The following is a 15869-nucleotide window of genomic DNA, read 5'->3' as shown; positions in this document are numbered from 1 at the left end:
AAGGGAAACTAAGGGTTTTATTTTGTGAACTAAGGTTGAGACTTAGACCTTTGGCTTCAGCCCTCAGGCATCTTAGAGGTCAGACTGAGACCAGGTCTTCTGCTATGACAGTAAGTGCTGTAACGAATTTTCTTGTGTATATATTCTACATCCTTTAGCATGTGTGCCAACAGATCTGCAAACACTTGTTAGTAAAATTGCAACAAAGGAAATATGCATTAATTCATAATTTTTATATTTATGGCAAGTGCCCTTCTATAGAGATATTAGCATACACACTGAGCAGCAATTCCCACTTCCTTATAGCACTGCCTGCTGAATTTTTCTCACAGATTTGGATTTTATCATTTTGGTAAATGAAAACAGGATTGCAATGAAGTTTTCATTTCTACTTTTCTTATTTTAAGTGAGTTTGTGCTTCTCTTATGGTTCTAGCCTTGCTGTTGCCTTTTATGTGAAATGCCTTTTCATATAGCCTTTCTTTTACTGATTTTTTTAACTCAGTATTTCTATGAGCTCTATGTGTTTTTTGTTTTTGTTTTTTTTAAGGGTAGAGCGCGAACGCAGTCCCCCACTACGACAAGAGCTCTATGTGTTACGAAGCATATCCTTTGTGATAAGAGCTGTAAACATCTTTCCTTTTTCCTCTTTAAAATGTTTACATTTATTTATGGTGTTTGGTCATGAGGAGACTTGATTTTTATGTTTTGAATTGGTTCTTTTATAACTTTTGGTTGTTGTGCTATCCTGACTCACTACTGATGGCACAGATTTATCCAGCTCTCTTTCCACGATGCTATCTTCTTTTTTTTTTTAATATACTTATAAAAGTTTATTGAATATGTACTATGTGAAAAGCAAGGCTAAAACATTTCTCTGTAAGATCTAAGGAGGAACTCTCCCCATATCAGTTATGGGGAGCTGCATAAGGATCCTATCAGTTAAGACTGTATAAGGATCCCATATGGACAACACATGACTCTTGCCAAGTCATCCTCAAAGGAGAGATGGGCTGAGTACTCCCAAGAGAGACTGCAGACCAAGGGAACACATTCATGTGGCTTTCACTTGCTTCATGTGGTTCCTCCTGCTGTCCATGTCTACCATCGCCTGCCTGTGAATTCACTAGCCCATTCTTCCTCAGAGGTGTCCTAGTAGGTTACACCCATTGCTCTTCAGGAGAAACTTGAACCTCAAAAGACTGCCGGGTCACCATGATTCAGTGACAGTTCATTTGGTATTGGGTTTTGATCCTCACTTATTCTGAAACATGATCAGGGAAGAAAGAAAGCTGTCTTCACCCTAGCCCCTCAATCCTCGAACTATTAACTTGGGAGTTAAGATCACTAATATAACCTCATTTCATACTCTTTCTAAGCAGGTATTTTCTTTTTAATCACTTTATTAGGGGCTCATACAACTCTTTTCACAATCCGTACATACTTCATTTGTGTCCAGCACATTCATACATATGTTGCCATCATCATTCTCAAAACATCTGCTTTGTACTTCAGCCCTTGGTATCAGCTCCTCATTTTCCCCCTCCCTCCCCGCTCCCCCTCCCCTTTGATAATTTATAAATTATTATTATTTTATATCTTCACCATCTAATGTCTCCCTCACCCACTTCTCCGCTGTCCATCCCCCAAGGAGGAGGCCATATGTAGACCTTATCATCTGTTTCCCCTTTCTCCCTCACCTTCCTTCCACCCTCTTGACATCACCACTCTCACCACTGATCCTGAGGGGCTCATCTGTCCTGGATTCCCTGTATTTCCAGTTCCTATCTGTGCCAGTGTACATCCTCCGGTCCAGCCAGATACGTAAGGTAGAATTAGGATCATGATGGGGGCGGGGAGGAGGAAGCATTTAAGAACTAGAGGAGAATTGTATATTTCATCCTTGCTATACTGCACTCTGACTGGCTCGTCACCTCCCCGCAACCCTTCTGCAAGGGGATGTCCAATTTCCCCCCGATGGGCCCTGGGTCCCCACTCCGCACTCCCCCTCATTCACAATGTTATGGTTTTGTTTTTTGTTTGATGCCTGATACCTGACCCCTTCACCGCCTTGTCATCTTACAGGCTGGTGTGCTTCTTCCATGTGGGCTTTGTTGTTTCTCAGTTAGATGGCCCCTTGTTTATCTTCCAGCCTGTGAGACCCCAGATTTTATATATTTTGATAGCTGGGCACCACCAACTTTCTTCACCACATTTTCCTATGCACCCACTTTGTCTTCAGAGTTCATGTCGGGGTAGGCTGGTGTTAAACAGGTATTTTCTATTATGAAGCTCTAGGGGCTCAATAGTTAAGTGCCTGGCTGCTAACCAAAAAAGGTTGGTGGTTCAAATCTACCTAGTCACTGTGAGATAAGGACCTGGGAGGGTCTGCCTCTATAAATATTGTACCATAGAAGACCCTATGAAGCAATTGTACCCTGTCACGTGAGGTTGCCGTGAGTGAGAATAATGACACCCACCTTGCCTTCTTTCCCCTTTCCTCCAGTCTTTGTTTGACAGCCCAGGGAGCTTTTGGTACCTTCCTCCAAGCCTCCATCCCTGAAACTACATTCCTTATTAGTGACAGGGTCTCCCTTGAGAATCATGCTAGATTTTAGTAGCCTGGAAGAAAAATCCCCATTTCCTTGATACAAGCACTCTGGAAAACAGGTTAGCAATTTCTTATATGCCTAAATATACAATTACCATAGGATCTAGCAGTCTCACTTTGGAGCATTTGTCTCAAAGAAATGAAAATTTATATTTGTACCAAAACCTGTGTATGATTGCTCATAGCAACTTTGTTCATAGTAGCCAAAATTTGGAGAGAAAACACACACACAGATGTCTATCAGGTGAATGTTAGACTGAGGACCAAAAATGCCATAAAATAAGACAGAAATAAAAGGGGACAGGTTGTTAATATACTCTACAATATAGATAAATCTTTATAGTATTTTATCGGGTGAAAACTAGTCTGTAAGAGTTGCATATGGTTGATACCACTTACATGACATTTTAAAATAACAAAAAATTTAAAAGATACAACTTTTAGATGAGTGGTTGACAGTGTAGCTGTGGGAGAGGCATGGGGAAGAAGCAGGTGTGCTTTAAGAGCAACACAGGAACTCTTTGTGGAGATAGACCTTTCAGTAGCTGATTGTGGTGGGAAATCCGTGGATCCATAAAAAAAACTATATAGAACTAAATACACACACACATGCGTCAAACTGGGAAACTGGAAGATCTGAATGACATCAGTGGTGGATGCAAGCTGTGGTTTTTGTAACATGTTACCAATTGCAGTGATGCAAGGTGTGGTTTTTGTAACATGTTACCAATTGCAGAGAACTGGGTAAAGGGCATACAGACAGTATCACTGCACTGTTTAAAACAGATAAAGCTTCATAAGCAAAAACTTTGGGGTAGTCATCAATGATTTTTGAATTTGTGAAGGGTCCTGACATGAGTTTGAGAGCCATTGGCTTGGCTGAAAGTACTTTGACCAGTCAGTAGGCATATGTTTTAGTCAAGGTTTGATGAGGTGAGCCTGGGCAAGTCAGTCTCTACCTTAATTTCTTCTTCTGTAAATGCTAATAATTGTCCAATTCAACACACATTTATATATATTATTATTAAATACTTTTATTAGTGGTTCTTACATCTCTTATCACAATCCATACATTCATCCATTGTGTCAAGCACATTTGTACATATGTTGCCATCATCATTTTCAAAGCGCTCTCTTTCTACTTGAGCCCTTGGTATCAGCTCCTCATTTTCCCCCTTCTCTCCCCCGCTCTCCCTCCCTCATGAACCCTTGATAAGTTATAGATTATTATTTTCATATCTTATATCGTCCTCTGTCACCCTTCACCCACTTTTCTGTTGTTTGTCCCCTGGGAGGGGGTTATATGTTGATCCTTGTGGTTGATTCCCCCTTCCTCCCCCCACCTTCCCCTTATCCTCCTGCTATCTGTATTGTTGACCCTGTGGGGTTTATCTGTCCCAGATTCCCTGTGTTGTGGGCTCTTATCCATAGCAGTGTGCATGTTCTGGTCTAATCTGATTTGTAAGGCAAAATTGAGGTCATGATAGTGGGAAGAGGAATCATTAAAGAACTAGAGGAAACTTGTGTGTTTCATTGGTGTTATACTGCACCCTGACTGGTTCATCTCTTCCTTATCAACACACATTTTTTATAAGTAAGATAATTTATAAGTAGAAATATGTTTTATGTAATTTTAGGGAATTTAATAATTAACTAAACTGATGGTGAAACAAAAAGGCAAAGAAGGTAAAGTCTCTGGTGTGTTAATTGATTTACTTTTTAAACCTTTTCATTTCAGTATATTTTCCTAGCGGTTTCTTTTTTTTCTTCAGGCATCCAATTTATCTCTTACAAGGAATCGAGTAAATACATCGTACAATGTTTCCAGTCTGAAAGGTATTTATTTTTCTGATGCCTAGAAAGAGTGTCTTATAAAAGATAAGGCAGGAATGGTATTTTGGTGAAATCACTTCACTTACTAGCTGTGTGACTTCGCGAAAGTTACTTAACCTCTCTGTGTGCTGTAAAATAAGGCTGATAATACCATACTTCCCGGAGTTATGAGTATGTTATGAGTATGACAGGCAGTGCATAGGAAGTATTCTGCCAAGTGTTGGCATGTAATAAATCGCTACTGCTGAGTAGATTCTGACTCTTAAAGGGACCCTATAGAACCTCATGAGTAGCACTGCCCCAAAGGGTTTATGATTGTGAATCTTTATGGAAGTAGACGGTCTCATCTTTCTTCTGAGTAGCAGACCCATGCTTGACCTACTGTTTCATGAGTGTTCCTTGCATGTAATTGATACTCTGTAAATGATCATTGTTCTGACTGTCATTAACATTTAACAGGAGTGAACTTATCAGCCTACCCTTTTTAAAAATCATTTTATTGGGAGCTCTTAGAGATATTTTAACAATCCATAATTCGGACAAGGGACGTGATGGGGTTCCAAGGGGAGTAGACAGAGAAAAGGGGTGTCATGGGGTTGCTATAAGGGGAGTGGGCGGAGACAAGGGACGTCATGGGGTTTTAAAGCGGAGTGGGCCGAGACAAGTGGCTTCATGGAGTTCCAAAGGGGAGTGGGAGGAGACAAGTGGAATCATGGGGTTCCAAAGGGGAGTGGGAGGACAAAAGGGGTGTCATGGGGTTCCAAAGGAGAGTGGGAGGAGACAAAGGGAGTCAAGGAGAACCTAAGTGAAATGGGCGCAGACAAGAGGCTTCGTGGGGTTTCAAAGGGGAGTGGGCAGAGACAAGGGGCATCATGGGATTACAAAGATGAGTGTGCAGAAACAAGGGGCGTCATGGTGTTCCAGAGTGGAGTGGGCAGAGAAAAGGGGCACCATGGAATTACAAAAATGAATGGGCAGAGACAAGGGACGTAATAGGGTTCCAAAGGGGAGTGGGCCGAGACAAGGGGCGTCATGGGATTCCAAAGATGAGTGGGCGGACACAAGGGACATCAAGGGGTTCCAAAGGGGAGTGGGCAGTGACAAGGGGAGTCATGGAGATCCGAAGGGGATTGCGGAGATAAGGCGTCATGGGGTTCCAAAGCGGAGTGGGCGGAGACAAGGGACGTCATGGGGTTCCAAAGGGAAGTGGGAGGAGAAAAAGGGTGTCATGGAGATCTAAAGGGGAGTGGGCGCAGAGAAGAGGCTTCTTGGCTTTTCAAAGGGGGGTGGGCGGAGACAAGGGGCATCATGGGGTTCCACAGGGGAGTGGGCAGTGACAAGGGGAGTCATGGAGATCTAAAGGTGAGTGGGCGGAGACAAGATGCTTTATGGTGTTTCAAAGGAGAGTGGGTGTAGACAAGGGGTATTATTGTGTTCCAAAGCGGAGTGGACGGAGACCAGGGGAGTCATGGGGTTCCAAAGGGGAGTGGGCTGAGACAAAGGGCATTATGGGGTTCCAAGGGGAGTGGGCAGAGACAAGGGATGTCATGGGGTTTCAAAGGGGGGGGGCAAAAAAATCCCCATAATTCAATGAGATCAAGGATAATTGTACAATTGCTGCCACCATCATTTTCTTTCTTCTTGAACTCTTTGATATCACCTCCCTTTTATCCCCTCCCTCCCCCACCCTATCCCCCAGGAACCCTTATTATATATATATTGCCCCATCTTACACTAGCTGATGTATCCATTCACCTGCAATTCTGCTATTCCTTCCCCTCAAGTGGGGTTATACAGTCAGCATTGCTATCAGTTATCCCTTCACCCCCCTTATCCCCTTTCTTCCTGTACCAGAGGTTCTCAACCTTTCTAATGCCACGATCCTTTTAATTCAATTCCTCATGTTGTGGTGGCCCCCAACCATAAAATTATTTACATTGCTACTTCATAACTGTCATTTTGCTACTGTTATGAATCATCATGTAAGTATCTGATATGCAGGATGTATTTTCATTGTTACAAATTGAACATCATTAAAGCATAGTGATTAATCACAAAACAATATGTAATTATATATTGTGTATATATATTTCTAATTACAAATAAATGAAATTTTGTCTTGAAGCATGGTGTAGCATGGTAACAGTCAATATAACGACAGTAAACTACATTGCTACATTTTGCCACAGTATGTGTAAAAAGCCAATGTCAGTGCAAAGGTTGGGATAGCTTTTCTCTCACCAGATCAGAAATTCTCGGGGCAGTCTTTGCAAGAGCACAACGGAAATCATCTTCCACAACAAGTCTACTTCTGTATTTAGACTTGATAACTAACAAGATGGAAAACCCTGTTTCACAAAGATATGTTGTTGGAAATGGAAAAAGAAGGCACAACGCAGTCTCAGACAGAACAGGATATGACTGCAAACACTTGCCCAAATTTTGTAACTGGCATTGTGGAGAAATCAGTTCTGGCTGCATCGCTGTTAATGAGTTCAATGAACTCCTCTTGTGCTGTCTCAGGAACATCTTCAATTTTGTGAATGGGCTTCTGGCAAGTGCAAATGAGGTGTCAGGTAGATTTGGAAAGTGCGATGAAATTTCATCTCTAAGCATGTGCAAGTGTTCTTTCACAGAAATTATCATTGTAATCCTTTTGTCTGGTTGAATGTTATGTTCCTCAAAAAAGCTGATAAGGTAGGCAACATGTAACTTTTATTTTCATCCAATTTCTTTTGCCAAAGCTGAAATTTCATTTGGAATGATCCGATCTTTTCAGACAAATTGAGGCATGTTGCATTTGGTCCTTGCAGTGATAAATTTAACTCATTTAAGATGGCAAAGATGTCAACCAAGTAAGTGATTTCCTGCAGTTCACTTTTATTGCTGAAAAGAGCTTTGAACTGCAGACTTGCTTTCTGATTCAAAAAGGCTTTGAATTCATCACGAGGCTCAAAAACAATGTTTTAAAACTTTTCCTCTCGACAACCATCTCACTTTAGGGTGAAATAGCAGAGCATTATTTGGCACATCCAACTCGTTGCACAGTTGCGAAAACAGTTGACTGTTTAAAGTGCTCACCTTTACAAAATTGACAGAACTTATGACGCTTTTCATTACTTTTTGTAACTCTTACGGCAGCATCTTCATTGCTAATATTTGCCAATGAATCATGCAGTGAGTTCCAATGAGTTTTGGTGACTCATTCAGTACAAAACGTTGAAATCCAGATCAACATCCTAGCACAACTGGCGCACCCTCTGTGCAACACCACAAATCTTTTCCCAAGAGATCTTCTGCTCTTTCAGAAACAAACCAACTGTGTCAAATACATCACGTGCAGTAGTTGTCGTTTCAAGAGGTTTGCAAAAAAGAAACTCATCTTTAAAGTTGCCATCATTAATATACCTAAAGTAAACCAGTAACTGTGAACAGTTTGCAACGTCTGTAGATTCATCAAGCTGGATGCTAAATATTGGAAGTGAAGCAGATTTGATTTCCTGGATTACCTGATCAACAATATCAGCATGTATGTCATCTATTCTTCTGTAGACAGTGTCGTTAGATAAGGAATTTGCATTCAATTTTGTAACAAATTCGTCTCTAATCATAACTGTACTGTTGGCTGCTGGCCACAGTAGATCCTCAGCAATGGTGTGAGGTTTCATAGCTCTGGTGATTCTGAGTGCTACCAAATATGAAGCTTCAATGGCTGCTACATTTGTTTGTGGTACTTGCCACCAGCGTCAGGTCTGGCTTTCTTGAGTCCATCAGCTTTGCTTCTAAAATAGTTGGTATCCTTGTTGGCAAAGCTTGATGCTTGCTATCAAAGTGGCGTTTTAGTTTGTTCGGCTTCATAGATTCGGCTGATAGAACTCCACACCAAATAACACATTGCAGTTTCTTAATTCCTGCTGTAGTTATGGAGGTAAAAACCATGCTGTAAAAAAATCACTATATTTTCTTAACGTTCTGCTTTACACGATCCCTTGTCATGGGATGGTTTGCTAATGAAAATATATAATAATAGCTTTAATAATACAAAAGATGATACATGGCATAGTTCAGTCAATACAGTTCACGAAAGTTTCCTATGATTTACCATTCTGTTGGTTTTTTTACATACCTGTTACTATCACAAGGGGGCAGTATTTACATCAACCACAGCTGAATATAAAAAGACTAATCAATATCCAGATTAAGTTCCCATGGTACAGATGCTTTCAACACAGTAGCTGCTCTCTACACATGTGGTCTGAAAAAGTACATTATGGCACCAACCCTGTCACATGTACTTGTATTTGTACGGGGTGTATGTGATGGGGTTGGCGCAGTGATGTCATCGTGCTGGGTAGTCATATGTGGGCATATCAGTATGTGGATGGACCCACCCGGAGATAGATAGAGGAGGGAGTGGCTCAGTTCCTAAGACCATCAGAAATATGTGTTTTCTGATGGTCTTAGGTGACCCTTGTGAAAGGGTCATTTGACCCCCAAAGGGGTCGCAACCCACAGGTTGAGAACCACTGTCCTATACCATCAGGGAATCATTACTGTTTCTGAAGGGTTTATCTATCTTGGGTTCCATGCAAGAAACTATCTTAATTGTACAAATGAACATATGCAGGTCTAACAAGATTAATGAAGTAAAACTAAGACCAAAATAGTAAGAGGAGGAAATATTAAAGAACTAGAGAATAGTTATATGCTTCATCAGTACTCTACTGCACCCTGGGTATATCATCCCTTCTGCGTGGTCCTTCTGTGAGGGACTGTCCAACTATCTTACAGGTGGGTTTTGGGTCTCCACTTTGTCTACACTTCTTCACGTCAATTTGATTGCTTGTTTCTGAGCTTCTGATGCCTATTCCCATCAATACCTCATGATCAGTCACACAGGCTGGTGTGCTTCTTCCATGTGAGTTTTTTTGCTTCCCTGATAGATGGACATTTGTTTCACTTCAAGCCTTTAGGGCCCCAGACAATATGTATTTTAATAGCTGGGCATCATCAGCTTTCTTCACTGCATTTGCTTATGCATCCATTTCGTCTTCAGTGATCGTGTTGGGAAGGTGAGTTTCATACATTGCCACATTATTAGAACAAACCATTCTTGTAGTGAGGTAAGATTTAAGTAGAGGTCCGAGGTCCATCTGCTTCCTACTGTATTTACATATATATGTTTATATACGTATACATATAGAAAGACAAATATGCCTATATTTATATATTTACATATATATATATTTACATCAATATATATATAATTTTTACTTTCTTGTCCTTTCCTCTTTTTCTTTTTTCTTTCCACTTGCTCCACTCTCATGTTTACCCATCATTCACCTCTCAGTGATTCCTCTCGGATACATTTCAATTGATCAAATACAACCAGGACCTCTACACCCTCCTCATCGTCAATTTTGGATCCCTTGCAATTCCCCTGTCCCTGTCCTTATTGGCTCCTTACTCCCCTCCCTCTCGTCCTCCCCTCCCATGCCCCCAGAACAGTCTGTCCTGTTGCTGTCTCCTTGGGATTGTTTATCCTGCCTATCTTATATAGATAGACACAAAAAGAAAGACCATATAAAGAGTTCCAAGTCTAACTGTAGTCCTGACCCAGTGTAGATTAGTATCCCTCTGTTAAATTTCAAGCAGGCCCTGTTGTAATCCATCAATCCAATCCCCTTTTCTTTCCAGGATCCATATCCCAGGACCAGTTTACCTAACAGCACTTACACCCTTTTAGTCCTCAGTGTTCATATCCAAGGGGTGTGCCTTCTACAAGACCCCATTGCTCTTCCTGCAGTCAGGGATGGAGCAGTCTAGTGCCCCCCCTTACACCTTTAGACTTTCATTGTGCCCCCACCCCCTTGTGAATATCCTCTAACCAGTTCAGGTGAGGTGCCAAGTGCTGTCCCTGGAGTCAGAAGTCTACAATCAGGATTCCTCAGAGACTTCGTGGTTTTGCTCCCTTTGCTGGTCTATTGCACTCTCCTCTTGGTGTGCCCCAATGTGGTTGGGTCAGACAGGCCCTACTCCCGGAACTGTATTTTCGGTCCAGTCCTCTATAGCACTGTCATCGAGGGAGAGGATGCCCTATTTTGAGCTGAGGCCCACCCTGCAGTCCTCTCTGGGAATGAGCTGCTCTGAGCAGGAATACTGCCTTCAAGGATTGGTCCACCGGAATGAGGTCTACTCTTTCTCTCCCTTTCCTGGGGAGACATAAACATTACCCTCCCCTTGGGTGGATTAGTGCTCTGGTCCCCCATTGCCATCTTTTTTCTTCGCCCACCCTTCTGTGGACCATAAAGGAATATGAGGGGTGGGGAGAGGTGCTATCTGCATTCTTTCTTTATTTTTTTTCTTCTGTCTCCTTGTTTTGAACGATGTATGCATCATTACTTTTGGTCTGGCTCTTGACAGTAGCTGGTCCTTAGCCCAGGAACTGTGTGATATGCACATTTTTCTCCTATGCCCATTCTATTGTTTGAACTTACCTCAGTGGATTCATGTGGTACTTGCCCTTTTGTCCTTGGCTAACTTCACTCAGCATAAGATCCTCCAACTTCTTCCACTAGATGAGGTGCGTCATTGTTTCATCGCTGGTTTTTAGGATGCATAGTACTCCACTGTATGTGTATGCCAGAGTTTTTTAATCCATTTTTCTATTGATGGAAATTCCAGCTGTTTCCAATTCTTTGGGATTATGAATTGCGGCAGTGATGAACATTGGGGCACAGATGCCCAGACGCAATTCTTTCTGATATACTTTCTGATAAACTATACTTTGCTATAGCACCCATATCTTCAGTGATCTCTTCGTGAAACCATAACAGCGTTGAGGATGATGCAGGACTAGGTGTTGCTCAGTTCTCTTGTACATAGAGTCACTATGAGTCAGAATTGCCTCAATGGCACTGCTGCCATGGCATCAGGAACCAGGTCCGAGCAGACAGAGCGCAAACTACTCTTTGATTCACAAGTTTTTTAACATATTTTTGTTTTGTTTTTCTGTTTTGAAGGGCTGTTGAGTGGCCAGACTTCCCCAACAAATGCCAAATTGGAGAAACTGGACTCTCAGCAGGTGTTGCAGCTCTGCCTCCGTTATCAGGATCACCTGCATCAGTGTGCGGAGGCCGTTGCTTTTGATCAGAATGCTTTGGTGAAACGAATCAAAGAGGTAACGTGCTGGGGAAACCACCTTGCTGCCTCGTTGTTGTATTCCCTGTGCCTCCTATAGTTATTTCTGTTGGGAGGGGGCATAGCTGGTGACCCCAGCTTTACGTTACGGGAAGTAGTCGTTTCTAACTAAGGCTTGGCATTTACCTTTACTGTTTGGGAAGACTGACTTTTCTAGCAGTAGACTGCAATTGTAAGAAGAGTGGTTCCCAGAGTTTAAATCCTGCTTCACCATTAACTTGTTTGGGCAAGTTACTTCATTTCTCTTTGTCTCAGTTTTCTCCCATGAGAAGTGGGGCTAAGAGTAGTGACCTATGCCAAGAATTGCGTGAAAATGACTTACTGAATGTCAGCTGTTAGTGTCATTGCTAGGGGCCGACTCATGTCAACCCGGCACGTGTACAGCAGAATTAAACATTGCCCAGTCCTGCACTGTCCTCACGATTGTTCCTAGGTTTGGTGTGTGTAAAGTCCTGCCATACTGATTTTCTCTAGCTAAGTTCATGTCTTAAAAATGGACTGTAGCTGTTCCTGTACATAATTTATAGTTTGTTCTCCAGTTAGGTTATCTGTTCTTTGTGAGCGGACGCCTTGACTTGTCCCTCGATTATGGGAGGAAACACTCAGTAACTCTTACACAAGGATTTTGTGAAGCAGAAGAATTCATGTGAAAGTAGACTATGTGTGGAGCATGGCACAGTTCTGTGTAATTATCAAGAGCAGTAAAGGAGGTCCTTCGGGAGCAGCATTGACTGGCTGACTGCACACAGCCCAGCTCCGAGGCACCATCGATACCGTTTACTACTCGTATGTGAATGGCACTCCCTGAGAGGCCTGTTGTGATCACTGCAGGTGAGAAAAGGAAACAGAGACCAGGAAACAAACAAGTGAGAAACTGAGAAATGTTGCAAATTAATGATCAGAAAGGTGAGGCTTTCTACTCCTCTAAAGAGAGTCTCCGAAGCCTAACGGGACAGTTCTGCTGTGTCCTGTAGGGTCTCTGTGAGTCAGAATTGCCCTGGTGGCAGTGGGTTTGGAATTTTGAGTACTTTAGATGAGAATAGACTTGATTTAGTTATATTGACAGACTTAAATCTTCTGACACCCCAGCGTTTTAGGAAGAGCTTTCACAAAACCTCCCTCATTGCCATCCAGTCGATGCCAACTCATAGTGACCCGTAGGACAGGGTAGAAGTGCCCTGGGAGTTTCCAAGACTGTCGCTCTCTCTTTTTAAGACTGTAACTCTTAACAGGAGTAGAAAGCCCCAGCTTTCTCCTAAGGAGCGGCTGGTGATTTCGAACTATTCACCGCACAGTTAGCGCAATGGATAACCGCTACTCCACCAGGGCTCCTTTTTCGCAAAATATTGTATACGTAAACTCTTCTCAGGTGGAAACTATTATTTGGAAAACGATTAAATATGACTTTTCAATTGCTTAGCATTGATATGCCTTTATAATATTATACACTTATTACAGTAAGTATACATTGATTTTTGGTGTTAATTTTATACATTAATTAAAGCTCTATGGAACTTTAATTTCCAACAACTGTGTATCAGAAACACTCAGGGCTTTATTTGCTTGTGTACGTACAGCATTTCTTTTTTTCCCAGGATGTCCAGAATGTGGTCTGTGAGTCATTATTTCAATTCTTTCACTAAGATTTTTTAGGAAGCACTGTTTCCCCACAACGAGCTCTATAAAACTGTTGTTGTTGCGTGCTGGTGAGTTGGTTCTGACCACAGTCCCTGGGTGACAGAGTATCTTTATGACAGTGTCTCTTTCTCCCCAGAGCCTTTGGATGGACTCAAATCTCTAACCTTTCCTTAATCAGCCAAATGCTTAACTGTTTGCACCACCAGGGCTCCTTTCTACAAAACTAGCCTTATATGAAGTAGATCAAACTTTTTGCAATATTCCTGTACTTGAGAGTCTCGGTGCATATTAAAATTTCTGATGAGTTTTCAGGAAAAGAAAAAAACCATAAAAACAGCACTTTTCAAGTGTCTTCAGAGCCTTTATCGTAGTAACATCTGTTAACATTGCATGGAAGTAGGGTGTTACAGAACCTTCTTTGGGAAATGCTTAAGGAGTTCTGGTGGTACTGTTGGGTAACATTGGCATGCTCACTCGTATGTGAATGGCAAGGACTGTGGTTCAAACCCACCCGCTATTCTATGGGAGAAAGATGAGGCTCTCTGCTCCTGTAAAGAGTTTACAGCTGCAAAAACCCTATATTGGGGCTCTATGAGTTGGAATGGATTCAGTGGTAATGAGTTTGGATTTGGGTGTTTGAGTTAGGAAATGCTGCTGTAGAAATAAGACTGCAGTATTTTTTATGTTTGTGCTAGAGTGCAACTTCGACATTAATTCCAAGAGACAGTGTTAGAAATTGACCTTTTGATGCTTCTTGCTTTTTAGAAAGTCCTCTAATGCCTATCTGCAGTTTGCAGTTTAGGAAAATGGCACCTGAGCAACTAAGTGACTAGCTCAATGTCAAGGAGTTGGTGGTACCAGACACACTACCCAGAGAGCACATTTGCAAACTCCAGAGACATGGTTCTTGACCCTGGATGCATGTTAGCATCACCTGGGATGGGTTTTCCTACAGTGTCTCACACACACATTGAAGCAGGGAGACAAATGAAGGGGAGCTTCATGGACTCATCACTGAGCTGCTACACCATCAAGCTTGTTTCATCTACCCTCTCTCCCTCCCTGCTGCACCACCCCCGCACGGAATTGAAGGGCTAGTAAATCCCAGACCTAGCATTTTATTGTAAATATTTTAGTATGTGATTTTGAAAGTACACTTCCGATTTTAAAAAGCTTTCATTTGAATTAATCTTAAGTTTAGGGGGAAATTGAAAACATAATTCAAAGAGTTCTGTATACCCCTCATCCAGCTTCCCTTAAAGTTAACATAGTATATAACTTTAGTGTAATGATCAAAACCAGGAAATTAATATTGATATAATACTCTGACTTCATTTGAATTTCACCAGTATTTTTACTCAACCCATCCACAATGCATATAGAACAATGGTACTTCATTAAGTAGAGTTGAAGTGCTTGTAAGAAACTAGCAATATCTTAGATCTCATTGCAAACCAACGAGGCCAAAATCTTTCAAGGGAGGTCGAAGGGAGACTTTACACTGATATTTATGATAACATCCCCAGTGATTCTAGTATCTAGCTATAATTGAGAACCAATGTTGTGGAACATTCACTTAAAAGAATTAAAATGACTGTAAAATTCTTTTTCAGAAACGGGATTCACTTTGAGTAGTTACCCAGGATTGTTGTAAAACCAGGAACATGCTTCAGTACTGAGCAACACTGTGGTAACTGTTTTTAGAGCAGAGGAAGTGAACTGTTTTAGGAATTTAATAGGTGACTTAATGTCTCTGTTGCAAACTCCTGAAAATTACACATCCATCTATGTTCACATAAAATCTAGTGGTTGGAATTAGTCACTTCCAAATGAATAAATCAGAGGATGTAGTTTCGATCAAATACAAACTCTCTGTTATTATTCCAGATGTTTCCTGGAAATTCGGCTAGAAGTGTGAGGAAGTAACCGAATGCTATATGTGTTGAAAGTTGGGGAACCTAACCCTGGAGAGTATACATGAAAGGAAGTTTAGAGCACAGATAAAACAGAGTTTCATGAAGTTACAGTGCCTGTCACTTAGGTTTTGACCAGAGTGGGGCATGGCTCTGATCATTTCTGACTCAGATGTAAGGAAATCAAGGAGTTAGGGAAACTCTTCCGTGGGTAAACGTGGATGATGCTCTTGAAGGAAACGTGTTTGTTTTACAAATTGGTGTATGTGAGAAAGGAGGAGAATGGAAGGTAGCTTCTTTCCTAATTAGGGTGTCTTATGATGTACGTTGACCATGTGTTTCCTTAGTGCAGGGGTCCTCAAACTTTCTAAACAGGGGGCCAGTTCACTGTCCATCAGACCTGTTGGAGGGCTGGACTACAGTTTTAAAAAATAACTATGAGCAAATTCCTATGCACGCTGCACATATCTTATTTTGAAGTGAAAAAGCATGGGGCAAAAACACCTGGTGGGCTGGATAAATGTCCTTGGCGGGCCGCATATGGCCCGCGGGGCTGTAGTTTGAGGACGCCTGCCTTAGTTTATACAGTGGCCTCTCACTCTTCCACCCAGTATTGCTCAATAGTGATTGAAAACCTGCTTGGTGGGAGGTCCTTTGGGTTTTACAAGAAAAATA

The 15869-nt window shown here is 41.7% G+C and overlaps 1 protein-coding gene across 3 annotated transcripts in view; it reads left to right on the top strand.

Moving 5' to 3' along the window:
- Nucleotides 1–15869, top strand: part of BORCS5 (BLOC-1 related complex subunit 5) — a 102158-nt gene that overhangs the window by 61247 nt on the left and 25042 nt on the right. For all 3 annotated transcript variants that reach the window (XM_045293278.1, XM_004716212.2, XM_045293279.1), the window contains exon 3: nucleotides 11466–11623. In XM_045293278.1, coding sequence (XP_045149213.1) covers nucleotides 11466–11623 — 158 coding nt within the window. The remainder of the gene's footprint in view (nucleotides 1–11465; nucleotides 11624–15869) is intronic.

The sequence above is a fragment of the Echinops telfairi genome, unplaced genomic scaffold (assembly GCF_000313985.2).
Source record: "Echinops telfairi isolate 266 unplaced genomic scaffold, ASM31398v2 ScPeMD7_1957;HRSCAF=2489, whole genome shotgun sequence".
Taxonomy (NCBI): Eukaryota; Metazoa; Chordata; class Mammalia; order Afrosoricida; family Tenrecidae; genus Echinops; species Echinops telfairi.
Note: the sequence above shows the minus strand (reverse complement) of the source record. Positions and strands in the feature narration are given on the sequence as shown.